Raw genomic sequence first — 27544 nt, 5'->3', positions numbered from 1 at the left:
ATCCCACTTGCCTAGATACTGGAGACACCGTCCCGTGGATGGCCCTGGGGTCCCAACATTGGCACCACAGAGAAGGAGACATAAGCCTGGCACACACCACCTGGCAGAACATTGTTATCACCGGCATGGTGCAGAATGGGGAGTGCAGCACGGGGATTTCATTATAAATTCCTCAGTTGTTTGATTTATTTTTTTAACCATGTGCACATTTTACTTGGATTTTTGCCAAAAGGCAACATAATCCTTTTAGAAAATGTAGGTGACCCAGACTTAGAGGTCATGAACCAGAGCAAGAGATGGACAAGTCCTGTGATGCAGACGGGCAAGCAGGGCTTGGGATGAAGGAATTCATCCCCCCATTTCTCATGCAAGGGACTGAAGCCTGGAGCTCACGGCCTGGGGAGAACCCTGTGCCTGCGAAGATTACGCTGGCATGTGAGATGCAAGGCAGTCCTGAGACCCCAGCAGGCCCCTGGCTCCTCGGCAGTTACAGGAGACCTGTGTGTCCCAGCCCCCCACCCTGAGACACCCCCCTCACCTGCACTTCCAGGGGCCAGGCCGCCCTGCAGAGGCCCCTCACTTCCACTCCCTCCCAGCAGCCTGAAGCAGAGCCCAGGCCAGCAATTCCAGGAGGGCCCTTCTACCTCTATTTCCTAAATCAATCTTGCTTCTCCTCTCTTCCTTCGTTCAATTAGCTCCCTCCTTGCCTGCGAGCCTCGTTTAGCCAAGACTTGAAGGGAACTGTAACAGTGCGGGGAGTGGTCTTCTATTTCCAGAAACTAAATTGGATTTTGCTCAACGGTGTCTGTAGCCACAGCCTGAGTGACAGCAAACTGAGTCTGGACACAGAGTAGCTTCTTGGGGGTGATTGGTGCTGGAGCCACTGCTGCTGCGGGCGGCCGACACCGTGGATTGCTACCAAGTGTGTGTGGACAGAGGCTGCTCGCACACACCTTCCGCAGCCCCAGCCCGTCATGCTGTCTGCTCCCGCACCCCCCGCCCTCCCTCTCCCAGAAGCTGTGGCTCAGCTCCCTCCCCTGCTGCTCATCCTCAACCCCAAAACCAGCCCCTCAGCCATTACAACCACTGTCCCCCAGAAAGTACGTGGGGGAGAGGCAGGAAGACCCCCCTGAGCCCCTGCCCCAACCACTCCCCGGGCCAGCCCCCTAGTCCTGGCCACTCACTCATTCTTGACGAAGGCATATTTGTTAATGGTTTCAACGACATCTTTGAAGAGGATCTTGGAGGTCAGAGTGTAGCCATGGTGCACAATGGGCTCCCCGTCGGGCCCGTCCCAGCAGTCCACTGTGGGAAGGCAGACCTCCGTCAGTCCCAAGGGCTTGGCCACCAATGCCCAGAGACCCACAGCCCATGGACTCCAGCAGAGCTCAGCGATTAGCACCAGGAGAGCCCTTCCCCAGCCCCTGCCTGGGCAGAGGGCAGAGACCACAGAGGGCTCCTCAGGGTCTCCCCTCGACAGGAGACGCCAGCCCAGCCCGGCCTCCTGGGCGGAGAGGGTGCAGGGTCCCGGAACCCCCACCACTCACCCTCCACGCAGCGGCAGCCAGCCTGCAGGACCCAGGCGTACATGTCCACTCGCGACTGGGACATGAGCTGGTCGCCCACAAGGTAGGTGTTGTGGGACGAGGTGATGAAGTAGTGGCTCAGCGGCCGGGTCATGTCCTGGTGCACGCTGTGGTGCTCGGGGTTGAAGATGTCGCCAGCCGGGCTCCGCGTGTAGTTGGTGAAGCCTGCAGGAGGAGCATGGAGTGGGGGGCTCAGCCCCTGCGTGCCGGCCCCACCATCTCGGGACCACCCGCCTCCCACACCACGCGGAACATGGAGCAACCTGCTCAGGACACCCGTCCAGGCCCGCAGGCTGCCCGTCAGCACCTCCGTGGGCCTCCCGGGACAGCCGGCCGGCGGTGACGCCCACTTACCGTCGATGCCCAGCACCCCCTTCTTCCTGTTTTCTGGGCAGGGCTCAAACTGTTCGATGACATTGCGGCAGCTCTCGAGCGTCACCCCTGTCATCTAGGCCAGAGCAGGGTCATGAGCCCAGGGTAGCCTGTCACTGGCCTGAGCTAGCCTCGGGCAGCCCCCACCCTCCACCACCATTGCCACTGCCTCCTGTCCCGTCTCTGATTGCCACATCAGCGTTGACCACAGCAGGCGTGAGGCTCTGGTCCCTGCAGTGTGCTTCCCCCGCTGAGGGGCTCACTGGCCACCCTCGGTGTCACATGACTTGGGACTCAGTGGCCAGTGGACCACAGGTGGGTCACATGGCTTTGGAAGAGCTGGCTCTGACTGAGCATCCTGGAAGCAGGGGAGGGGTCTTTGTCCTTATGAGCTGGGCCACCCCCCTGCCGTGTTAGAGGTCCTGAGAGCTGTGGACCAGGACGGGCTGGCAGGGAGCGAGGCCCATGTGTGAGAAGGTGTAGGAGAGCCAGGACCCACGTCCCACCTTGGAGGAGCCTGGGGACATGCAAGCCTCCTCTTCACCTGCTCCCTCCTCTGCCACCTAAGTCCCTCACAGGAAAGCTGCACACCACAGCTGAGCCCAAGGAGACCCCGCGGGTCAGGGGCTGAGCGACCTCCCAGGGCCCTGCAGTGCAGCCCAGGCCAGGAGCCCCCAGTTCCCCGTGGTTGGCCCACCAGCGGGGCTCCCAGGAAGTCCCCAGGAAGGTGGGTATGAGTATGGGAGTGGAGGGGGAGGAGGAGGGGGAAGAGTGGGGTCACAGCTCAGAGCTGCTCTGAACCTTGGGAGGCCCAGAGTCCAAGGGGCCAGGCCAGGGCTCAAGCCACCCACCTGGTGGACAGTTTTGGCCCCAGACTATAGGGAGAGTTCTGGAAAGCTTGGGGCAAAGGTCAGGGAGCAACGGGTCAGTTCTGCCCTTCCCAGACCAGGCCACATTCCTGCCCTCTGCCCCCATGTACACCAGCAGCCAGGACAGAGGACCCACAGCCTCATTCCAATACCACCCACAGTGACAGGGCTGGGAGTGAGTCTCCGGGGCACTGGGATCCACCCACGCTGGTGCTGGCCTCTCTGGCCCAGACTAGAGAGGAGGCAGATGGGCTGCCACAAGAACAGAGCCCTGGCAGAGTGTGTGACATCAGTGGGAAGGGACCCCAGAGCACAGCGCAGGGACAGCCCCCTAAGTCACACCCTAGGTTTGGGGCAGCCTCGTGGGGCAGGGCACCAACCCAGGACAGCAGAGGTGGGAGATCCTGGGCAAACACCACACAGACCCAGCCTGGGTCCCACAGTTGCCACCCAGCCCCCAGCCCTGCTCAGTGGTGGCTGCCCATCGCCCATCACTGCGAGGCTGACTCTGCCCACAAAGCAGGGTGGAGCGGAAGGCCCTGAGCCGTCCCTGGGCCAGGGGGTCTGGCCCCAGAAGCGCAAGGATGCTGGGGCCCGGAGGCTGCCCCTCTTCACTCTGCCCGAAAGCAGGTCCATGGGGGTCCCAGGAAGGTACAGGCCTGGAAGCTGGTCCTTACGGCTGCCTCCCACCAACCCTGATGGTGGGGCCACATGCTGTCTAAGCCCCCGACGGGAGCCCTCTCTCTTTGGGAGACACTGGCCTTCCCCTCCCCCGCTGTAGACTTCTAGTGTCCTGCCCATCAGAGCAGGTGGCACCCAGCCCCTGCCTGGGCCGGGGACCAGGGGTCCAGACTCCTAAGCCTCTGGACACTGGGCCCGCAGTCAGCAGGACCGTGTCCAGGGAGCACTTGGCCTGTCAAGATGGACAGGACTGCCTGAGGTGGAGGGAAACAGGCAGGCATGCCCTGTTGGCACCCAGAGGCATCTGAGTGTCTGCTGGACATATGGGAGAATGGAGGTGGCAATGGGCCCAGGGCACAAGCCAGCCAGACCCACATGGCTGGAACACGTGCAAGGGCTGCACCATGGAACCCTAGCCCCAGGAGATGCCCCATGCTGCAGTCAGTGCTGTGGTCAAGCGCAGGCTCCCCTCTGGAAGCTCTGAGTGTCTGCAGTCAGGGCTGAGCTGCTCAGAGGCCCGCAGAGGAGAAATCGCAAACCTTCCCCACCCACACTGCAGCCCCCATGGGACACATCCTGGAATACCCTGGCATGGCCTGTGATGGGAACCGCGGCCAGTCCACTAAGTGGAGGTGGGTATGGGGACCTCGAATGCCAGGCCATGGCCCACCCTTCCCCAAGCTCTCAGCCACACTGAGCAGGCTCAAACGCTCCAGGAACCTGAGGTGGCGCCACGTTGGCCAGGACCTGCTCTCCTGCCAGGGTGCCCTCACCTTCTGCTCCACCTCCAGGAAGTGCTGGAGGTCAGTGGCGTCCAGGTGGTCCTTGTGGTTGCTGTAGGTCAGCATGAGCAGGTAGAGGTCCCGGCGGGTGGACATCATCTTGTAGAAGGCGCAGAACTCCTCAAAGCCCAGTGTCCCCTGCTGGTCATCCGTGTCCGCTTCCTGCAACGCAAGGCCTCTGGGTCCCCCACATCCCACCCTGAGCCACGCTCATGAGGGGTCCTCTAGGCCCACCCCCACGCCTCAGTCAACACTGAATGACAAATCCACACTCCGCCTTCCAACGCCACTAACCATGTCACGGCCCATGATTGCTGCCCAGGCCCCTCAGGCAGCTTCTTCACTGGACACCCCCTCTGACTCTCCCACCAGGAAGCCACTGAGGGACTCTTTAAGACAGAACTGACGTCACTCTCCCCGAGTCCAAGCCTTTCAAAGTCAACCTGCAGCTGAACCTGTCACAGTCACCCCACACTGAGAGCCAATACCCTACCCTGGAGTCAACACCTCACTCTGGAGTCAACACCCCACACTGAAAGCCAACACCCCACCCCGGGAGCCAACACCCCACATTGGAGCCAATATCTCACCCTGCAGTCAATGCCCCACTGTGGGAGTAAACACCCCTTCCTGGGAGTCAATGCACCACCTTGGGAGCCAACACCCCACATTGGATCCAACACCTCACCCTGAAGTCAACATCCCACTCTGGGAGTCAACACCACACACAGAGTCAACACCCCACATGGGAGCCAACAGCCCTCCCTGGGAGTCAACACCTCACCATGGGAGCCAACACCCCACATTGGAGCCAATACTTCACCCTGGAGTCAACGCCCCACCCTGGAAGCCAACACCCCAAGTTGGAGCCAACATCCCACCCGGGGAGCCAACAGCCCTTCCTGGGAGTCAACATCCTTCCCTGGGGGTCAGCACCCCTCCCTGGGAGTCAACACCTCACCCTGGAGGCGACATTCCACCCTGGGACTCAATACCCCACCCTGGAGTCGACACCCCACCCTGGGAGTCAAAACCCCTCCCTGGGAGTCAACGTCCCCACCCCGGGGAGTCAACACCCCATCCTGGAGTTGACACCCCCCAGGAGTCAACACCCCACCCTGGAGTTGACATTCCTCCCTGGGAGTCAACACCCCACCCTGGGAGTCAACACACCACACTGGAAACCAACACCCCATCCTGGAGCCAACATCCCACCCTGGGAGTCAACACCTCACCCTGGGAGCCGATACCTCACACTGGGAGTCAATCACACCCCACACTGTTGTCAATACCCCTCCCCAGGAGTCAATGCCCCACCCTGGGAGCCAACACCCCACCCTGGGAGTCAATGCCCCTCCCTGGGAGTCAACATCCCTCCCTGGAAGTCAACGCCCTACCCTGGAAGTCAATGCCCCACACTGGGAGCCAATACTCCACATTGGAGCCAATACCACACCCTGGGAATAAACACCCCACCCTGGGAGCCAACACCCCACACTGGAGCCAACACCCCACCCTGGGAGCCAGTGCCCCAGCTTGGGAGCCAACGCTCCAACCTGAAGCCAACATCACACCCTGGGAGTCAATGCACCATCCTGGAGCCAACATCACACCATGGGAGTCAACACCCCACCCTGTGAGCCAACATTCCTCCCTGGGAGTCAACACCCACCCTGGGAGCCAACACCCCACCCTGGGAGCCAGCACCCCAGCCTGGGAGCCAACGCCCCATCCTGGAGCCAACATTACACCCTGGGAGTCAATGTACCATCCTGGAGTCAACACCCACCCTGGGAGCCAACACCCCACCCTGGGAGCCAACACCCACCCTGGGAGCCAACACCCCATCCTGGGAGTCAATGCCCCATCCTGGAGCCAACATCCCACCATGGGAGTTAACACTTCACCCTGGGAGCCAACACCCCACACTGGGAGTCAACCACACCCCACACTGTTGTCAACACCCCTCCCTGGAGTTAGTGCCCACTCTGAGCTGTGAGCCTATAATTACAATCGGTTGCCCATTGCTCAGAAGAGCACAAGTCCTCAGGAGGCGCAGCAGCATCTTGGCTCTCCCTCCACAGCACCGATGAGAGGACCCTGGGCTCAGCCACTGTCTTCCTTTGCAGACAGAGCGGCTCACACAACACTCGTGAGGCAAACCCACTGGGACCCCAAAGGACTCCTTCATAAATCCACTGGCTCAGGGAGCATCTCCTGAGGTGTCAGAGCCTGGGGACGCTGAGGGCCAGGGCCAGGGCCAGACCCAGAGGACAAGAGCACCCAGCAACTGGAGTAAGGCTGCCCAGAGGAAGTCTGAGGTGCTACAAGGCCGTGGGGTCCCCAGGAAGGGGCAAGAAAGGCTCTGTAGGAGGTGCTGCTCAAGTCTCTGAGTGCTAAAGACGGGTTTTTGGCCCAGTGGGGTGGGGGTGCTTAGAGGTGACAGGCTGGCAGGGGCAGACGCTGGGTCAGCACCATGGATAGCAGTGCTCGCCGGACCTGCCAGCCGCCTGGAGAGTGTTTCTTCTATGGCCACACAGACTGCGGTGGCTGGGGGTGGGTGCCAGGTCCCTAAGGCCCCCTCTGAACCAGAAGCATCACCAGTGAGCCAGGTGGGCAGAACCACCCCCACGTCCCTGTCCCCACTGAGAGTAGGGATCCCGGGAAGGCTGGACCCTGACCGTGCTCCTGGCTGCTGCCTTCCCCGGGCACTGTGGCTTGGCATGGAGATGGGCACCCAGCGGGGCCCCAGTGTCTCACGCCAGGACCCGAGTGCCCAAGCCAAGCCTGAGAGGTGGCCAGCTTGGTGTGAGGGGCCCAGCAGGTGACAGATGAAGACCCCGGTGTATCTGGTGCTGTCTCAGGGGGCAGCTCTGCTTCTGCGAGCTGGCTGGACAGACTGGGCCAGGGCATGTGTTGCAAGTCAAAAGGCCCCTGGGGACAGAGCCTGGGTGGTAGCCCCCCCAGGCGGCATGGCTGGAGCCGGGCAGAGCTCCCCATTCTGTCGAGCGTCCAGCCCACAGGGTGATCTGGCCTCCACCGGGCTCTACTGGGCGGCACAGCCAGGAATCCAGGGCAGGGTAGCTGCCCGTTCACCACCCGAATGAAATGCTTTATGACGACAGGGTTCTCAGGCAACCCGAAAGGATGGATCTGACCCCTAACCCCCAGGCCCAGAAATGCCTCCTGAGGTGGTCGAGCGCCTGCTTTTCCTTCCACAAATGGAAACAGCAGCGGCTGAACGCACGCCCCGCCCTGGACTCCTCTGCTGAGCCAGGCCACGGCGCTGGCCCAGGGTGCTTACTAGGCAGTGAAGCCTGAGAGTCACACTGGGCCTGGCCTGCATTCTACTGTCATCTTAGACTTGATGAAATTATGTTCAAACCACTCTTTACCTGCCACACAGATCTCTCTTGATTAGACAATTGCAGGTGGTGGAAACAATATTGAGATTTCTCCACAGCCAAATTGATGCTAATTATCAGAGCTGCTCTGCCTGGCTGGAGGTCAGCCCCGCCCTGGGCTCCGGAGTGCCAGCATAGGGCGCTGTGCAGATGGGCAGGGAGGTCCAGGAGCTCGGGCCCAGAGCCGTCTCTGACGGCCCAACCACTGCGGACAGCGGCCGCTTGGGTCTGAGCTGCCCAGGGTCTGGGGTCCGCGGCTCCCGGCCAACAGCCCCCTGCTCACTTCTCTCCAGATCCAGCCCGGAGCCTGCCCCACCCGTCAGCCTCAGGCTGCAGGATCTCTCCCCATTGCCCCGTGCTTCCTCAAGGTGATCTGGTCGGAGCCCGGACACGGCCAGGCCTGGGCCTGGGCCTGGTCACAGGGCTCCTCAGGAAGCCCCTCATGTGCCCGGAGGGTGCATGAGAGGCCCAAAGTCCTTCCAGGAGGAGCAGGTGGGTGTGGGCTTCCCAGAGCTCCCAGCGGGAAGCATGTTAAAGCAGGACTTTGGACCTTTAGGACCCAGGAGCCTGCAGGCACTCCCACCCCCTTCCATGAGGGGCGCTCCTCTCTCTTCCTGCCTCGGAGGCCAATCTGGACCCTGCGTCCTAAACCAGACTATTTCCCGGCCCCTGGCACTGCCTCACCATTCTGGAAGGGCCTGCTGACCCCAGAGCTGCCCCTGGAGATGGGGCAGGCAGGGACACCTTGGGCTGATCTGCAGGCCTGAGCCGTCTGCCAGGTCCCCACTGCCCAGGCAGGCTCTGCCCTGCCAGGGTCTTCAGGAGGGGCCCTGTGAGCTCCCCCAGTCCTCGGCCAGCAGTCTGAGAGCATCCTGCTAGCTCCCCTCATTCATGTACAGACCCACACGCTCTGAGCCAGCTGGCTCCCTGCGCTCAGCCGGGCATAACCCTGTCTATCATGAAACACAGTCGGGAGCCGCCAGGGGCCGTGCCTGGTGGAGTGGTCACCTGCGTGTGTGCGCGTGCGTGTCGGGGTGCAGGCCTGGCTCAAGCTCAGAGAACCCCCTTTCCGGGCTGCAGCAAGACAACGAGGCCCAAGGGCCAGGTTTGCCCACTCACCCATCCCCACCCGTATCAGGACCTGCTGACGCCATGTTCCTCCCCCCCGCCAAGCAGGGGTTCCGGAAAGAGAAAAACTAATTACAGACAATAAAGGCCGCCACTTCGCTGAAGCGTGCATTTTCATAACTTCTAACACCAGGGTTGCGGGGGGCCCAGAGGCCGCGTAGGGCAGGTAATCAGGACTCCGGGCCTCTCATGCACCCTCTGGGCAAGACGGGCATGTGTGCGCCCGGGACCCCACCAGGGACCCCGCCAGGGCCGGTGTGCCCCATTAAGGCTGGAGAGCCGTGGGGAAGGGTGGGAAAGGGGGTGCAGCCTCCTTTGGAAGGTTCCCTCACTAACCCGGTGTCCACCCCAAATGCTCCATCCGCCTGCCTGCGGAGGCCCCAGGAGCTGCTGCGTGGTGCTGACACGGCTGGAAAGAGGCAGCAGCTGGAGGCATCCGCCCAACCGCCCCCGACGGGCCTAGGGGTGCTGCGCCTGCGGGGCTCGAGCCCCAGCAGGGACTCTCACCTTGAACATCTGCTTCACCCGGTGCCGGGGCAGGTTCACGTTCAGCTTGTGCAGCAGCTGCAGGACCTCACCGAGGCTTAGGCTTCCGTCGCCGTTCTTGTCGGCCTCGGCGAACGTCTGCTTCAGCCACTTTGGGGTCAAGTTAGGGGCCAACGTGGGTCCAGCAGGGCCAGCCAGGCCTGCCCCTCGCCCAGGGCAGGAAGGAGTGGGGGACCCCAGCCCACGCGCCCCTTCCCTTCTCCCCTTACCCAAACATGTGACCCAGCCAGGGGCAGGGGAGCCCCACCCAGGGTGGACAGTTGAGGGGTCCTTCCCAGGGTCTGCCCCCCGAGTCCAAGGATATTGGTCCCTGGTGCGCTGGCGGCGGGCTAGGCTGTCCTCGTCGCTGATGCCAGCCATGAGGTAGCGCAAGCCAGTGACCCAGGTGCGCGCCTCGTCACCGCTGGGCGAGACCAGGTCCAGCGACTCACGGTGGCTGCCATGGTAGATGCTGAAGCAGCAGTTGGGGTCAAAGCTACCGTCGGGGTATCGCTGGAAGATCTCAGACTGCCGGCCCTCGCTCACCTCCTGGATGGAGTCGATGGAGACTGCGGCAGAAGGTGGGGGGCGTTACCAGTCACAGCCCGCCCCCCCACCCCGGGCCAGGCGTCCCCACCCCCCTGGAGACGCTCACAGCAACGGCTCCGCACAGACGGATGCTGCCCCACTCAACCCACGAGCAGCAAGGCTGGTGTCCTTTCGGGGTTCCCTTCCCACCTGAGGTTGGACAGTGAGGGGTGGGGTGCATTTCAAGGGACCCCCAGGGTGGAAGAAGGAAAATGCAAATGTGCTGGGGCTGGTGAGCCTGCCTCTCCCCACTCTGCTCTGACCCCGACCCTGCGCCCCCTTTCGTTTGGGTGTGAGAAAGGCACACACCCCCAAGAGGAAGAGGGCCACCTCCCCCACTTGGCAACCCCGGGGTCTGGCTTCTGCCTCTGGCTGAGGCTGCAGAGTGAGGCAGCCTGGACAAGCCAATTCCACCAGTCAAGCTCCGGCCAGCACATCTCCCCATCCTGAGAAGGCAATTGCTGGCCGCCACAGCGCGATCCTGCGGCCGTCTCCGCAGGAGGGGCACCAGCCCTGGCACCAGCAGGTGGGGGACTGGGGTGCAGCAGGGTCTGCTCAGCGTGCGCCAGCTCAGGTTCCATCAAGGATTTCATTACTGGCCGCAGCACCCGGGGATCCTCGGAGCCTCCGTTCAAAAGCTGAATTACCTCGTGTAGATGAGCTCAGATGAGCATATTTAGGGTCTGTTCCTTGCACATGGCAGGGTCCGCTCACAGACAGGCAGGGCACAGGTGGCTGGCATCCCTCTGGGAGCCAGGCACTCTCGGCTCGGCACAGCCAGGGCCCCAACACCCGGCCCTCACTGCCTCCCAACACCACCGGCACCTGCCTCCTGCTGCTCGCTGTGCCAGGCTCTTCGCCCTTCTGGGCGTCATTGTGTCCAGTGCAATAACGGTGGGGCTTCCCCATCCTCTGCAGTGAGGGGCGGCCCCACTCCTCACTCCTCACTTGCCTGGGGGCCCTGCCCCACCTGCCTTCTCCAGCTCCCTGTGTGCGTGCATGTGCATTCCTCCCTCCCAGGGACCCCTCCAAGGCCAGAGTCAGCTCTAAACACCCAATTCGGTCTCCTCCAGTCCTAGCCTGCAGGTCTCTGCCCCATCACCCCTTCGCCAGAGGGGCCTCCATGACCCCCATCCGCCCACTCCCCTCTATTCACCACCCTCTGTGTTTTTCTTGTTGCTCAGCACAACGCGGTTCTCCGACCATAAGGTGGTGTTGCCCACCTCACACCTGAAGGCCCCCTTCTCGTCAGCCAAGTTCCCACAGGATGCCCAGCCTGGCACAGAGCAGGCACACCTGACTGAGCACAGGGGCTCCACTCTCCCAGCCCCCTCCTCCAGGATGCTCTCCCAGGGGGCTCCACACTATGGCTCTCTCCAGGGCCCCGTGGCAGCAGTGGTGCCCTTGGCAACCACTGGGCTGAGACCCTGCCCTGGCACACCTGGGTCTCTCCCGTGGGCAGACCAGAGGAGGAGCAGTAAAACCCCCTCTCCCCGCCCGTGAGGACTCTATATGCCCCTTCCTGACCCCTAGAGTCCCCAGCCCGTCCCTGCAGTGCCCCGCTCAGATCAACGCTGTGCCATGCGTCCCCAGCACAAATCCTCCCAGCTCAGGACCGTCCTCACTCCAGGCGGCCCTGCAGCCTCCACACCCCCACGCAGCTGCTCACGCCCCAGGCTGCCCGAGCCAACACTTGGCACCAAAGCCCTCCCCTCGGAGCAGACATGGTCTCTCTCTGTGTCCAGGAGGTCTTGTCTCCCAGCCAGACTGAAGGTCCTTTTGCCTCGCAGCCCATCCCAGCATCCCAAACAGGGCCGGGCGCTGGGGCTGCTCGGTCTCCTCTGAGTCCAGAGGGCTCTGCCAGGCTGCAGCAGGGCCTGGGCCCCGAAAAGCATGGGGCCCTGCCCCCTCCCCCACCCCGCGTCCAGAGGTCACCGCAGACCCCCAAGGCCAGCTGTACCCGTGCACCAGGCCCGGAGCCACCTGGAGACTTGTCGGGCTCAGGGTCTGGCTGCCCTCTCGCTGTCCAGCAGCTGCTCTGGGAGGGGTCCCTGTCCCCCGAGGGCTGGCCTGGGGCTCCGGCCCGCCCCCCAGGGCTGCCCCACTCACTCTTGGCCTTCTCGTTCTTGCGTGACGGCCGCCAGCGGATGCAGGAGCGGTGCTCGTCCAGGAAGTAGAAGCGGACCAGACCCTTGGAGCTGCCGCGGAGCTTCACCATCTGCGTCCCTGCCTGCATGGCACTCATACATCGCTCCACTGGACCGCGGCACGCAGATGGACGACCAACACAGAGACAGACAGACAGGGCGCCAGTGAGCGCTGCGGCAGCCCCACCACTCACCACAGCCCACTCCCAGCACCCACCTCCGTGTGCTCAAGGGGGTGCAGAGACCACCCATACACCCACCTGCCCACCCACCAGGGGCTGAACTCAGACCCCCAGGGCTGCCTGCGACCCCCAGGTGCACATCCAATCTGGTACCCTGCTCAAGGGCCAGAATCCACACAGAGAAACAGACCAATTCTGCCTGGCCAGGCTCCTGCCCCCCTCTCTGTGCTCTTGGAGCCTGACAGCCAGGCGAGGTCGCAGACAGGACCCTGCTATTCCCCAACTCTGTCCCCATCTAGCTGCCTGCCCATCCCACCCTCCACCAACTGGACCAGACCCAGCGACCACCATGACCTGCCCCAAAGGCTGTGACACACGAGAGGACACAGGGGCACGGTGGCTGAGCTGCTGTGCAACAAGCCTCTGTGCCAGGCACAGGGCAGGCCCCACGGGCAGCAGGCAGGCAGCCACCCCCACGACACCCAGCCTGGCTGCTGGCCCAGCCACAGGAACTCCTGAGAGCAGAAGGTCTCACTCCTGAGCACCTGCACCGCCTTCCTGTGGCATCTTCAGGAAAGTCGCCCTCCTTCTACGCGCAATAAGGATGGCACCACTCACGTCTACCCCAGAGGCCACGGAGGGAGGCTCCGTGAACACAAGGGTGCAGATCTGGGATGGTACAGGGCCAGATTTGAGCTCCAGAACCCAAACTCTTCCCCCACGGGGTCCACCTGCCTCTCCGCACCCCATCCCTCTCCTTCTCTCCCCTCCTCCGTCCACTTGGCCTCCTGTCTGCACCTTGCATGTCTCCCAGGTCCCAGGGAACGGGGTTGCCGACCAGGATAGCAGCTCCCTAGGGTTGGGGAGGCTGTGAGCTCCAGGACAGGTCAGTCCTGGCCCCCTTTGGACCCTTCACGCCTGCTTACAAAAAGCGTGGGACCCAACAGGCGCCATCTGCTGAAGCACTGAGTAATTAAACCCCACGAGGTCCACCCAGTGAGGGACCCTCAGGTGGTTTGCGGAGGCCCATGGGCAGTGTCAGCCCGAGGGGACCAACCAGTGAGGACTTCTTGGAGGAAGCCAATCTCTGACCCTGAACACAGGTGTCGGGGGGAGGGCACACAGGGAGGCTGGGCTCCACGGTGGACAGTGGGACGCGAGGACACTGGTGGGGCTGCTGGGATGCAGGTAGCAGGTAGGAGGGGTGAGACACGAGATGGGGACGGGGATAGGCCCCAGAGGCCTAGAACACGGTTCTGGAAGGTGGTGTCTAGACCAGGCCCTGTCTGCCAGCTGGAGCAGAGACCGAGTGGGGTGGACAGCCCTGCACGGGGCCTTCTGTGGGCTGGCCCCACCAAGACAGACCCTCCACCCCCCATCCCCTGCTGGACAGGCTCTGTTCTCCCCATCCGAGTCTCATAGCGGTGAGGGGCACTCTCCCTGGCTCTAAGGGCCGTCGTGTCTGGCACCACACGCCAGCCCCACTCCACCTGGGCTGAAGGTGCTGTCACCCCCCAAAGTGCCAGGGACCCCTCAGTGAAAGCTTCAGAGCCACCGGAGTGCCCAGCAAGCACATCCTCCAGGGCCCTGCCCCCAGCTCCTCAGCCCCTAACTCGTGCACCCCCACCTTCCCTGCTGCCACCTGGGGTTCAGCCTGCAGGCCCCGAGGGGGGCAGTCAACAAGGTAGACGGGGAGATGCTGTTGGAGCCCCATGACCCCCAGAGGGAGACTCAAGGGGGTGAGAGTTACAGGTTTGCACAGGGGTGGAGTGGGAGCCCCCAGACTGTTCACACCTCCAGGAGCAGTCCTCATCCTTCCAGCCCCAGCGGCTGGGCGAGGCTCTGGCCAGGGAGGCCCCTGATGGCCAGCAGGCCTGCCCCCTTACCTAGTGGGCCAAGCTGCCGACTCGGGGACACGGCCACGCTCCCTCCGACCCAGAGAAGGGCTTCCACCAGGCAGGCCACCGTTCCCTTCGTCCGGCTGGGGGTAGATGGCCAGGGGATAGACATGCCCAGACGATGGCCAGGGGTGGGCTCACAGAGCCCAGAGAGGGCCAGCGCCCCCACTCTGCCTCAGCAGCAGGTCAGGCGGTGGTGGGCGGCGCAGGGGCTCCACCACGCCCCCTTCTCTCCTCCACTTCTTCCTCCTCCCCCTCAGAGCCCCCCAAGGCCCCTGCAGGGCTGCTCCCAGATGCCTCTGGCATTGGCCCGACGATCACCTGTTGTCCCAGACAGCCCTAGGCCAGCCCACCCACCCGCCAGGCCATGGAGGGGCCCCGAAGAAGAAGTGTCGCGGGGTCTGGGGGTGGGGAGCCGCAGTGCCTCTGCCCGCCCCGCCCGTCCTTTGCCCAATCCCCTGCGCTAATCCAGCCTGGATCCAGCCCAGCTGGCCAGAGGATTTAGGCCAAGGAAACCCCCAGCTGGGGCCCAGGAGGGGACCGGGCAGGAGGCCCCAGGCTACCAGCCCCCACATCCTGGCTGAGTAATGACAGGCAGGAGAGACTAGAGGCCCCCCGGGACCCACAGAACACAGCAGGGAGGCCTGGGGTGATGGTTCCCATGGGACGACCCCCAGGGCGCACTCTCAGGCCCTGCGAGAGCGGTCTCCCCACCATCCTCCCCACGCTGGATGTCCAAGGCTGCTGCCCATTCTCCATCCCAGCCCGAGCCCCAGGACAAGACCCTACTCTCAACGCCACATCTCTTGTACCCACGGGGAGCCCCAAGCGGATTCCCGCAGTCCCGGGGAGCCCAGAAGTGGGAAAGAAGCAGCAGCCTCTTGTCCCCCAGCACCCAGGCCTCTGTGGGCTGGAGATGGTGAGCCGAGTTGGAGCGAGGCTGCCTGCCAGGCCTGTCTGGCCCAGGGAGGCCCCGGGGCACATGGGGCCCCTTTGTGCTGCGACTTCCAGCACCAGCTGGAGGGTGCGGGTCCCCCGAGCCTGGGCCCAGCATACCATCTCTCTCGTCCAGCTCCAGGCCCCTAGCAGTGCAGCTGCGGTCCCCAGGGACCAGCCCCCCAGCTTGCCTTTTCCAGGAGGAGGCGGCCCACTGCATGGCTGCATTCATCGCTGCATTCTGCCCCTGGAGGCTCGGCTGGTCCCAGCCGCTGCCCTCCTCATGACTGACCTGGCCTGGGGGAGGAGAGTCGGGCCTGGGGAGGACCTGCCTGCTTGCCTGCTGACTGGACACAGGCCCAGTCACAGCCACACCAGCTAAGGCCCAGACTAGGGCAGTCCTTGGGGCAGCGAGCCAGAGGAGCCGACCGCACTCTGAGGAGGAGCAGGCAAGCAGGAGAGACAGAGAAGATGGCACGGCCGCCTCTCATGGTCCAGGGGCCACCAGGCCAGGGCAGGCCAGCCTGGCCAAGGGGTGGCACAAGGCCCAAGGGGCAGAACCCCACCCCACAGTCACAGCTGTGGTGAGGACTGGGGCCTGGTTCCGAGGGCCCCAGGGTGCTCCTGCCACTGGGCCCAAGATCCCACAGCCCACCTTGTGCCAACTGCCCAGGCACGGCAGGGCCAGCATGGGTCCCTGGGTCAGGGGCAGCCTGAGGCAGTGCTGGGCTGCCCTTGAAAGTCCTCTGTCCTCATTGCCATAAATCCCACCGCTTCTGGGCTGTGCTGAGACAGGGGCAGCCACCCTTCCCTCCCCAGCACAGAGGGGAGGAGCTGGGGCCGGGGGCACAGAGCCGAGGACAAGAGGCACCAGAGGCCAAACAGCCTGGTACAGCTGCTAAGTCCAAGGTTTGCAAGGGTGGGAGGCTGCAGGCTGTGAGGAGATAGTGATGGGCATCCTGGCCTGACCACAGATAACCAGGGCCCCACCTAGCTAGATCCAAGGTAATCGACTCAAAGCCAAATGCCAGAACCCTTTGCCAAAAAGGCACTGACTCAGTCCCTTGCAGGAGGCAGTTCTGCATGGAATTAGACTAGGAAGCCATCAGCCTCTAGGATGGGAAAGGGGAACGAGTCCCGGGCATCCTCAGGAAGACGGGGCTGCTGGAGCCGCTGACAGCATCGCTGCTTGTGCAGGGGGTCTGGGGAAAGGGGAACCAGAAAGCTGGGGAGCATCAGGACCAGAGTGGGGCCGGGGGCGGGGCTGAGGGATCGGCCTGGACAAGGCCCCATAGTCCACACCTCGTGTCCTGGGCCCTGTGATACTCTCACCCCTCCTTGCCTGCTGTGGTCATTGCCCCCCATTCCATCAGCCAGTCCTCCACAACTCTGGGCCATTCCTTCCTGCCCAAAGCACGCGGCTCCTCCAACCCACGTTACACTGGTCACACCTGTTCTTTCCTCCCCTGCACCGGACCCCAGTTTGGGGGGCTGCCCTTGCCTCCCACCCACCTCCCAAAGCCTCCCCCTGCCATCCTCGAATCATGCCCTTGGGCTCTCAGCCACTAGTGGGTCAACCGTCTCCTGCCATCAGTCAGGGCACGTGGATGCCCCATATGCCCGGGCAGGGCTTCTAGGAGGGGCACAGACTGCATGGGCCCGGCCCCTGCACCCAGACTCTCTGAGTCCTCCTCAGCTGCCCTGGGCTGTAATCTTCCCCCAGCCAGGCGGACGAAGGTCCAGCTAATCTGGCCTGACGCAGGGCTCCGCTAGGGAGGCCCCTCCACTACCCGGAGGACCCGGATGACCCTGACCTCACCTCTGACACTCCATGGGACAGGTCAGTGCAGAACTTCAGCCGCTGTGCAAAGCCGGGGTGCCCCAGGGCTGCAGGACACCACAGGGGAGCGTCCAGCCCTGGGGGCGGCTGTGTCACCCCCACAGAGCAGCTGAGCTTGCTGGATGCATACAAAGGCCCCAGGTGACTGCCAAGCTGGGCTTGAACCCAGGACGGGCCCCAAACCCGATGGCTCAGACCCACAAACCATGAGGCGCGGGGCCCCTCCCTTCCCACTGCCCCCCGGCTCCCATCTCCACTTCTGGTGCAGCTGTGGGCAGCCACGGGCCTCAGCAAAGGGAGGCTCAGCCGCCCAGAACGGGGCAGGGGCATTCCGCCTGCCACCCCCCCGGGCTCTCCAAAGGTGCCAGGCAGGCAATGCCAGCCAGGACCCCACGTCCACACATGGTCACCAGACGAGCCCTCCACTCCCTCAGAGTCACACTGGGGGCCCACGTTCCGGGACCTGAGGAACCCCCCCCCCAGGTGCTGGCCGAGAGCAGACCTGGCCAGGCCTGGAGGGAGCAGGGCCCAGTCCCCTACCCCACCCCTCCATGGGGTCACAGATGGGCCCCTGGGGAGCCTTTCACACTTGGGCCGGGCTCACGCACCCCCACACAGGTAGGCTAGTGCATCCCCCATCTGGTGCACTCCCCTCACTGCCCAGGGCCCCGCTCTCACCCTGCCTGCCCTGGCCTGGGCCCCAGAGCCCTGAGTGCCCAGGGGGAGACTGACAAACAAGACCCCAGGCCCCAACCATGGTCCACACCCTCCCTGCTCCTGCCCCGGCCTTGAGCCTGGACACCTGATGCAGCTGCTGAGACAGCTGCACCCACCAGCCCCGCAGGGGCTCAGGTGGGAGTGAAGCCGCCACACCTGGCCTCTGGGCCCTCGCACCAGTCCCACACCTGACCAACGGGCCCATGCAGGAAGCTAGCCCTGCACCAGGACCACCCCGCGCCCAGCGGCCCGAATGGGGGGCCGGCAGCCCTGGTCAGGAAGGGGCAGGAGGGCTCTGTCAGGGAGAGGGGAACCTGGCCCCCATCCGCTGCTCTCCAGCCCCTCCTCCTCACGCCTGCCCACACACCCCGGGGCACTCTCCTCTCTCTGGTCCTTGTGACCCAGTTATTCCTTCAAGGCTCCTTGTGGCTGCCTCGAGGCTGCCTGACAGGTCCATGCGCACTCGTCTGCACACTGTGTGAGCACCTCTGGGCGCTCCTGGGCAGGCCCCCTCCCCAGTCCTGTCCTGTTCTGTCCCTGCACCAGCCAGGACTGGCCCACACCAGGCACTGGAGTGGGGATGAGCACTGGCTGGACCCCCGTGCCAAGGCCACCAAGCCAGATCTGGGAGGTGGCATGGAGCCAGCGCCTGGCACAGCCATCACTGGCATTGCCATGGCCGTCCAGCTCTCTAGGGCTCAGCCATCTCCAGGAAGCGCCTACACCTCCAGCTGAGGTCCTAGAGGAGCCTGGCACACAGACGTGCCCAGCTCAGACACAGATGGGCAGGGCCACCTCCCGAGGTGGGGAGAGGGCACAGGAAGAGCCTGCAGTGCCCTCAACCCCACACCAACACCCCAGAGTGGAGATGCCCGTGACTCTCCTCGGCTTGGCCCCTGCACAGTGGCTGAACCGCTGACCTAGATGGCCTGGCCTTGGCAGGTGCCAGGAAGCAGAGTCCTCAGGTGGTCTTCACCCATCTCAGTTCCCCCATCTGTCAGAAGGCGCCTCCAGCCCCTCGCTCCTCTCTTCCTTAAGCCCTGCAGAGGACGGCGGTGGCCGCAGGACACGGGCGGCAGCTACTCCAGGGAGGAAGAGCCCTCGCTGTCAGAAGCTGGGCAGCGCTGGTTTAATTTTGTTCTGTGGCAGAGATGGATCTTGTCCTAACACGGCCGGCAACAAGAGGCCAGCAGCAGTCAGTATCTCCGCCTCTCCCCGGGGAGGCTGGAAAATCAATTTAATCTTCCTACAAAACCCACAAATTACACCCACAGGCTTCCCGGCGCGAGAACACACACACAGGCAGACCCTGGAGGTGCGGAAACGCCCCTCCCACAAGTGGGGCGCAGGCATGCGTACACGCCCTGCTCACTGGCCCCGTCACTGAGCAAACACGCATGAGCCTGGCGTGCGGCACATCCCCACTCCCTGCAGGGTGCTGGCCCTGGACTCCAGGCGGGACCCTCTGACCCGGCCCTGCTCATCTGCCTCCAGCCCGTTCCTCCTCCAATACTTCTTTGCCTTTTTGAAGGCCCTCCCCATGTCCACTGTACTTAGAACGGTCAGCAGCAGTGGGACATGTGGGGCCCGAGGCTCCTCTGGCCCTGTCCCTGCCACAGCCCCCCACGGGGTCCTCAGCCCCCACCCGCCTCCCCGGCAGCCCTGAGTTCCCGCCTCTCCGCACTGCATCTTGGCTCTGCTGCTGGCCCAGCTCAACATGCAGTAGGCGCTCAGACTGCACTTGGGTGGACAAGAGGAAGCAAGAAGAGGCCATCCTGCCCCAGCCGCTGCGTCGGGCTCCGGCGCACCCACGGGGTGCCCCCCCCGGGGGCCCCCCACGGGGGACCAGCCCAGCCCCTGGCCAGCGCCTCAGAGGAGGGAGGGACAGGCCCACACACATATGGTGGAGATTATTTCAACGTCTGAGAAGCAGCTCATCCCCACGTCTGGGCGCCTCCTCCCCAACTATTTTTATTTTATCAAGGAGTGTGACTCGGAGCCCTCAACCCCCTCCCCCCAAGGCAGGACCCCAGGGTGGCTGTGCTGGGCGCCCGGGGGTCACGGAGCCAGGGCTGGCTCAAGGGTCACACGAGGGCAGTGGTGCCTGGGGGTCATTTGGCCGGGTCAGTAAGGCCTGGGGCTGGCCCAGACAAGCCTGGGTGGGGGGTAGGGGTGGGGGTGGGGGGTGGGGGGGCTGGGGCCGGGGGAGCAGTGGGAGAGAAAAGTCTACACCAGAGGCTCCGCTCGCCAGGATGTGCCCTTCTCCTCCCACGGCCCTCTCCATGGGGCAGGCAGCTTGGGCTTCCAGCGAGCAACACGAGCTTCGTTGGGGGGGTGCCTGGCCCCACCACTTCACCAAGCGATGCCCAGCTCCACAGCGAGGAGGGCCAGAGGAGCCCAGGGGCAGGGGGAGGAGGGCAGACTTTGCTCTCCCCCTTGGCTGCTTCTGGCCACCCCGCCCTTTCCTGGCCTGTGCACTCAGACCCCAGGGAGCCAGGGACCACGAGTGTCCTAGAGGGTGGGAACAGACTCCGATGGCCAGTCACACTTTCTCCACTGACCAGCCCCAGGCCTGCACCTCCCACCTCCCCAGAGTCCCCTGGGCACTCGGGCTCTGGGTGGGACGGCAGCAGCCTGGCCCATCCCCAGCTGATGGCCTGAGCTCCTGGAGGATTGGCCTGAGGGAGGCCCAGTAAGACCTTTCTGTACGTCATCCAACAGGTAGTGATGAGACAGAAGCATTCGTGATGGTCACAGCCATTTACAGCTGTCCCAGCCCCTGTGGCAGTGGGCATGAGTGGATGGGACATTCTCAGAGGCTGGGGGTATCCAGCGCCAGGAACCCTCCTCCTCGAGAAGCCTCTTCCCATGCAGTGGGCCCCCACGCTATCACGGAGCCTGCCGAGTGCCACTGGGGCCTGGGGTCTTCGGCACAGCAGGGTCTCAACATCTGACCTTCCTCTCCCCACCCAGCAGAGCCCGGCACCTCCTCGAACCCAGGCAGGGCAAGTCCCAGCCTCAGCCAGGGTCCCTCCCCTCCTGCCCCCTGGCCACCCCGGTGGTCCCAGCACAGCCACAGCGGTGCATTAATCACACTCAATAGTCCTGCGGGAAAGGAAGCTATTAATAGCTATTAACAGCCGTGCACAGCCTCTTGCTCCCACGAGTGCCCCTGGATCACGTGCCGGGGCTCCCGTCCTGGCTCCAGGCTCACTTCCCACGAGCTCACTGAGCAGAGGCTGGGAGGGCCAACGGGCACCACCTTGACCAGAGCTTCCTGGAGGCAGGTACCTGGCCTACCTCAGGGACGGGGACATGGCCCCAGGGAGCCCCCAGGGAGCAGCTAAAGAGGGAGAGAGAGGCTCACAGCAGCGGCACGGGGAGTGGGGGCACTTTCCTGAAAAGTCACCAGATGGAGCGCAGCCTGCCTGTTGGGAAGACAGGAAACTCCTGCAGGGTGAGAGAAGGGGCAGCCGCCTCGAGGGAGGGGTCTTTGTGCACTGGCAGAGCCGGCCCTGCCCCCACCCATACCCACCCAGGCCACGGGGGAGGCTGGGCAGCAGCTGGCAGGGCTGGACGGCCGCCGGGCAGAGCGGGCACAGAGCCATGGAGGAGACAGGAAACAAAAGAAGGCTGAGCCGGCGGATCCATCCTGGGCCCAGCCCTCCTTCCCGCCAGGGCCACCTCAGAGCCAGGAGGCAGCTTCCTCGAGAGCCCTAGGGCCACAGGCACTGAGAGGATGTTCCCGAGTGGGGCCAGGCCCTCCAGGATTGACTTCCTAAAGTTTCCCACATCTCGTGCATGATGTGGAAAACTCCACCCCGCTCCTGCCTGGAGGCTGGGCCGGCTGCCCGTCCCTGCCTCCTGCCCTGTGGGGCCAGGTGGGCCCTTCCCAGGTCTCACCCTGACTACCCTCCATGCCGTCCCCCAGGCGCCCACCGCTGACCCGGGAGGGGGCTCCAGAGGAGCCACCCGAACCCCAGCCTGTAGTCAGCTCCAGCGCAGGGGCCTGAACCCCAGGGAGAGTTTCCGAAGGAAACAGGTCAGCTGAAGGGGGGCCAGAGCCTGCCTCGGCCAGGCTGGCTCCCGATCAACGTGAAATCAAGACCACCCTGGGTCACTTGGCAGCATGCCTGTGGTCTCCGGATCTGAGCAGGCTGAGGGGACCCCACGGCAGTGTGGCCCACTGTTTCTGAGTCGGTGGCTCCTAAAGACCTGCCTGCTGATGGAGCTGTCCTCAGGCACCCCACCTGGGTCCCCCACTCTCGGGACACAGAGCTTGAGGGGGTCCACAGGCCCCCAGTGCTGCTTGAGCAAATGACTCTCAGAGCAGCTTACTTCTCCCTTGGCCGACCATCCAGCACACAAAGCTCCATCCTGGGTCTTCCAGGGCATGCATGCTGCCCCTGGCTGCTGTGGAGGTCCTGGTCAGGGGCTGCCCAGGTGGGAGACTTCCTTTCCCCACAGCTTCCCAGGAGCCAGAGAAAACACTCTGTCCTGGGAGGGTGTCCGTCACATCACCCAGGAGGCCCACGCCCACCGGCCTTGCCCACACAGGAAGTCTGTCCAGCCGGCCGGAGCCCACGTATGCCGAGCTGGAAGCAAAGTCCTGGGAAGAAACTGGCACTTCCGATTACTCATCTCCCTCCTCGATGCCCTCCCCGTGTGAAGCCCTGGCCTCGGCACCAGAGAGGGCCCCGTTCACCCCCACACACACACACCCTGCCCCGGGAGAGGGCCCTTCCCAGCAGGGGCCATCCACTGGCTTCCCGGGAGAAAGGTGCCAGGAGCAGAGAGACCGTCGTCATCAGCTCATTAGCTGTGCAGATGGAGGGCCGGACCCAAGACTCCAGTCCATCTGCTCTGTCCTCAGCTGCACATTTGAGACTGTTCTCTCCCCGGGAGGGGCCGCAGGCATGCTTGTCCCAGCAGATAAGGGCCACGTGACATGTCCCCTCCCTCAAGACTGGCCGAGCCCTCAGCCCAGAACACGGGGGCACAGGGGGTGAGCTCACAGCTGCTCTGCCGCTGCCCACCCCACTCCCCTCCCAAGACCAGAGCTCTCCCCTCGCTGGCTGCAGACCCTGGGTGTGTCGGGTCTCCCTGGACCCTGGGGCCTTGGGGCCACATGGCAGCAGCTAGTCCCTATGCGGCCAGCAGGTAGGTTTCCTGTACCCAGGGGTCCTCACTGAGGCTGGGCCAGCCCAGGGCTATTGATTCCACGGAGCTCTCTGCAGGCCAGACAGGCAGGAACGTGCTGGGCCAGGCCCTCCCCAGGGACCACTCACCCATGGGAGCCCTGCCCCGCACTCGGGTGGGGGCTGCGGCCAGGGAGTGGTGACACCTGGGGGTGACCCAAACACACAGCCAAGCAGGGAGTGTCTGCACCACCAGCCCATCTACACCTGCCACACTGTCCTCCATTCATAAAGGGCATCTCAGCCGGGGAGGGGAGGGCAGGAGAGAACAGGCGTTCCTGGAGCAGCCACACGGGCCAGGCACACTCTGCTCACCGCTGCCCTACGAAGGTGACCCCAGGCTGTCCCACTCTTCCACGAGAGGCTCAGACAGGGTCGGTGGTCACACAGCTCCTCAGAGGCACCACCAGGGACCCATCTTCAGTCCGCCCAGCAACGATGCCCCTGCTCCCTACACGTGCTCTCCAAGGCTCCCCCGTCCCTCCCCTGTGTCCATGCCCACCAGAGGGCAGAACAAATTGGGTCCAGAACAACCAGGATCCAAACAAGTTGCCAGAAGGCAAGCTCCTACTCTCCTTGGAATCCCAGCCCTTACTCAGGAAGTTCTCTTGCTGTCTGGCCCAAGTCACCCCTACTTCCCAAGAGTCCCTTTTGGACTCTCCCCACCCCCGGCCCAGAGCAAGTGCTGCGTTGGGAGCAGACAGAGACCCTGCCTGGGAGAAGCTCTGCCCGCTCCGGTCCCTGCAGGACGGGCCCCGACACCAGGCACCCGGCCCCTTCTTGTGCCCAAACTCCTTGGGGCCAGGGAGCCCGGGCAGCCTGGGAGGGCTCCTGCCATCCCTGCTGATCTGTGCTGTCTTCCCACGGCAGTGCCCAGCCCCCCAGGTCAGGACAGCATGAAAATTCCGAGCAAGAAATCTCCCACCCTGGGTGCCAGGGCCAGAACCTGAGAGCAAACAGCTGCCGGCCCCTCAGAGAAACGCAGCCGTTGCCCTGTCCATGGTGCTGCCCGACACTGACGGCCACCCCACCACCACCCTGGATGAGCGGGGCGGGTGGGGTTGGACAGGCCAGGACACCCCAGATATGACCCCCACACCGAGGCTGGTGTTGCTGGGGGCAGGCTGGGGGTCAGAGCTCTATGCCGGCTCGGCTTGGCCGGGGCACCTCCTCCCACCATCCTTCGGGATTGTCTCCACCCTTCGCGGGGGGCAGGAGATGGTGCAGGGGACGGGGGAATGTGCGGGTGGGGGAAACGGGGTGGTCCCAGAGACCCCTGGGAGAGGGGGTCAAGCACTGCCTATGTGGGGTCAGTGGGTCACCAATAGCAGCTCAGCACCCGCCCTGGGCTCCCCGCAGGGGTGGTCACAGCCTCCGTCCTCCAGCCCCTTCTGCCCCCTTACCTTGGTCCTGGCTGAGCCCGCTGGGGTCCCCAGGCTCTTCCATGGCCCGCAGGCACTGCTACTGGTGCAGCCCGAGGGGGGCAAGGCAGCGCGCTGGCCCCGCGTGTCCCTGAGCCGGAGCAGAGCCGGGGGACCTCCCGCGCTGCGCCCATGCCTGATCCACGATCAACGCTGCCCGCGCCACCGCCAGGACCGCCCCTCCCTCGGGAGCCCCGCCCGCCTTAACCCATCGCAGCCCGCGCTGGTGTGGGGCCCGCAGCGCACCGGGGTGGGGGTCGAGAGTGGCTGCTCAGAGGCCAGCAGTAGGGGCGGGGTGGAGGGGTGGCGGGCGATGCTGTGCCCACCCCTCCAGCAGGAGCTCCTGGGACGACCCCCCAGCCATCCCTGACCTCCCGCTCTCCAGGTCAGCCCTCCTACCAGAGCGGGGAGGGCCGATCCCCCCACCCCGGCTGGCAGCCCCCCACGACCACAGGGTCCTTCTGATCATTACACACAGCCTCCCCCCAGCCCCTGAGGGCTGGATCTAGGACAAGTCACCCCATCCCAGAAGGGTCTCCCTAGGAGGCTGGGCACTTCAGGGTTGGCGAGGGTGACATTGCACTGGCTGCCCTGGTCAGGGGTATGTGTGCAGGATGATGACAACAGGGATCCAGGAGCCCCTGGTGGCAGCCCCAGCCCCTCCTCTGCCCCCTCCCTGCCTCCCCCGCACGTGTCTCTCAATGACGGTCCCACCGAAGCCCGTGGGGTCTGGGGGATGGTGGGGGCTGTTGGAGGTATGGGAGAATAGCCCCCAGCCCCAGCATGCTGCCTAAGGGCAGGGTCCTGCCAGGGCCAAGCAGGGAGCAAAGTCTCCGAGAGCCCGGTCCTGATCCCCACAGGACCTGCCTCTTCCCAGGCTGTGTTCTGGTTTGACCTGCTGCATCCAGCATCTGAGGGAAACAACAGTTCCCAGATCAACGGAAGAGATTTCCGTCCCTGGTCCCTCGGGTGCTGTTTTGAAAGCTGCTGCTTCTGTCTGCAGCCCCGACTGGTGACTGGGGGGGCTGACCCACAGCCCAGAGGGTGGCCTGGGGAGGTTTATGGGGATGCAGGAGCCCAAGTTTGGGACGAGCAGACAGGTGACAGGCCCCAGCAAGAGGACCGAGGGCTCCTTGGGGCCCTCCGAGATGCCGCCACCCCAAGGTGTGACCGCCTTCTGCCAGGCCCCCAGGTGTGGAGGGGGAGGGGAGCCACATCAGCTGTCACCACCACCCCCTGGATCCTGCCTGGAGAAGGTCCCAGGGACCATTGTGCTGTGTGGTCCCTTAAAGGGGCAGCTCTCCTTCCTTCACTGCCATTCGTGCAGTCCTGACCACTTGGTTGGAGCGGCCACTGCCTGGGTTCTGGGGACTTGCCCTCGTGAGCTGACCCTGTGACTCTGTTGTATCCACACTGGTCACATATTCGCTCAGCACTGTCAGGGTCCCTGGGCCTGTGTCCACCAGGCTGGCAGAGACCCCAGTGGCCAGAAAGGTCCTACAGCTGAGCCAGGAAGGCTGAGGGGGGCTCTGCCAGGCCAAAAAGATGGGGCCAGTCCAAGCAATGGCACCAAGTGGAAACGTGCCAGAGACGGCCAGAGGCCAGAGAGCAAAAGCAGGAGGGGGCAGCCCAGCACCCCCACAAGGGCTTTGACAGGCCCCTCTGGGGAAGAGCTAGCAGCCCCACAGTCTCAGAAGGGGAGAAACGGAGGCACGGAGGGAGAAGAAGAAGGGAAAAGAGAGAAGCAGAATCACAGCCAGACTGGAGAGTGAGGATCACGGAGAGGTCCTACGGGCCACAGGGTCCCGGGAGGACACAGCTGGTCCTCTGGGGTGGACAAAAGGCCCCTGAGCCGTCCCCGTGGAGAAGCCTGATGGAGCTCAGGTTCCGCTTCTAATGAATAATCCATCAGCGTCGCCAGCCCCGCCCCCCGCTCGCAGGGGACGATTTCCGTCAGGCCTGCGATTAAAGGCGGTGATTAAAAGCCGCCCGCAGCACATGTTAATTTGCTTAAGAGTCTGATCTCCTAAATCTCCTTTCTGGGCTTTTAAGCAAAACTCTGTCTTTGAGAGCATTTGGCCTGGCGGGCGGTGGGTGGGGATGCACGTCATTGTGGAAGAAGGGCCTGGCGGGCCCTCAGGAGTTTAATTTTCTTCTTGTCTGAAGAGGGGACTGAAGAAACAATACGGTCAGGTGACAGGGGCGCAGGCGTGGGGCCCCTGCCTGAGCCCTCCTTTCTGAGGTGGGCGCCTCCTGCCCTCGTGCCCTGTGCCCTCCCAGACCCTGCAACTGCCCTCTGCAGCCTGAGCTGACTCCCTGTCTCTTGCCCGGACCCCTGCTGCAGGATCAGGCCCGCGTCTGCTGCCTGGGGGCTTTGCTCTGGGGCTTCCCCACCCCTGGGGACAGAGCTGTCATCCCTCCGCCATCCCTCCTACCCCGCTCCCTGGGACTGGGTCCTCGCCTTCCAGGTCTAAAACGTGTGTCCGGACAGGGGCCACTCTGAGCCTGGACCTGGCCTTGAGCTCCGGCTGGGTAGATCCTTTGGTTTCCAAGCATCGTCAGGAGGAGGCCGGAGAAGACTGTGCCCTAAGACTCAGGGGCCAGCGTGGACCTTGGGCCCAGAGCCCTGGGTTCCCGGCCAGGCCTATAAGTGGGCAAAGCTCGTCCTCCTCCATGCCTTAGTCTCCTCATCTGTGCAATGGGAGCACTGCACATGTGTTCGCGGGGCCAGGCTCCACACAGGCAGGCAGCCACCCACCATCTGCTCCCTACAACCACGACCACATCAGGGCACTGCCACGCCCTTCGCTCCTCGCCATGTTGAGCTTCCGGACCCAGAGCTGCCCCGGGCCACCTCCGCATTCCATCTCATTCCACAAGCTTGTCTCATGCTGCCACTGCGCTGGGCGCCACGTCTGTGCACCCCAGACCCTACAGCACCTCCATCTAGCTCTGCATCGGCTGGAGCGGGCTTCCCTGCTCTACGGACTGGACAGAGGCCCCGAGGCGCACGGACTGCCCAGGGTCTCAGTGGGCAGAACCCAGGCTCCCGACCTCCACTGCCCACCAGTGCCCTGTCTCTCCCTGAAGCCTGCTTCCCACGTGTAGTTTCATGATTTATTTGAAAGGACGTGACACAGGCCCGCTCTCGTCCAGCCAGGAAATCTACCACACCTCTGATCTCCCCAAAACACGACTTAAGCAGCGCCTGTCCAGGGCAGGGTGCTGGAGAAAGGGCGGGACTGGAGACCTGGGCCAGGACCAGGCCAG

The 27544-nt window shown here is 64.0% G+C and overlaps 1 protein-coding gene across 1 annotated transcript in view; it reads right to left on the bottom strand.

Moving 5' to 3' along the window:
• PLCH2 (phospholipase C eta 2) overlaps positions 1 to 27544 on the bottom strand; it is a 62090-nt gene that overhangs the window by 16813 nt on the left and 17733 nt on the right. Inside the window, exons 2-8 of the mRNA XM_058552693.1 lie at positions 12045 to 12191; positions 9674 to 9916; positions 9330 to 9460; positions 4282 to 4452; positions 1941 to 2034; positions 1548 to 1751; positions 1185 to 1305 (exon numbers count right to left, since the gene is read on the bottom strand). Of these exons, the coding sequence (XP_058408676.1) occupies positions 1185 to 1305; positions 1548 to 1751; positions 1941 to 2034; positions 4282 to 4452; positions 9330 to 9460; positions 9674 to 9916; positions 12045 to 12191 (1111 nt within the window). The remainder of the gene's footprint in view (positions 1 to 1184; positions 1306 to 1547; positions 1752 to 1940; positions 2035 to 4281; positions 4453 to 9329; positions 9461 to 9673; positions 9917 to 12044; positions 12192 to 27544) is intronic.

Source organism: Diceros bicornis, chromosome 13, assembly GCF_020826845.1.
Source record: "Diceros bicornis minor isolate mBicDic1 chromosome 13, mDicBic1.mat.cur, whole genome shotgun sequence".
NCBI classification, from domain to species: Eukaryota; Metazoa; Chordata; class Mammalia; order Perissodactyla; family Rhinocerotidae; genus Diceros; species Diceros bicornis.
Note: the sequence above shows the minus strand (reverse complement) of the source record. Positions and strands in the feature narration are given on the sequence as shown.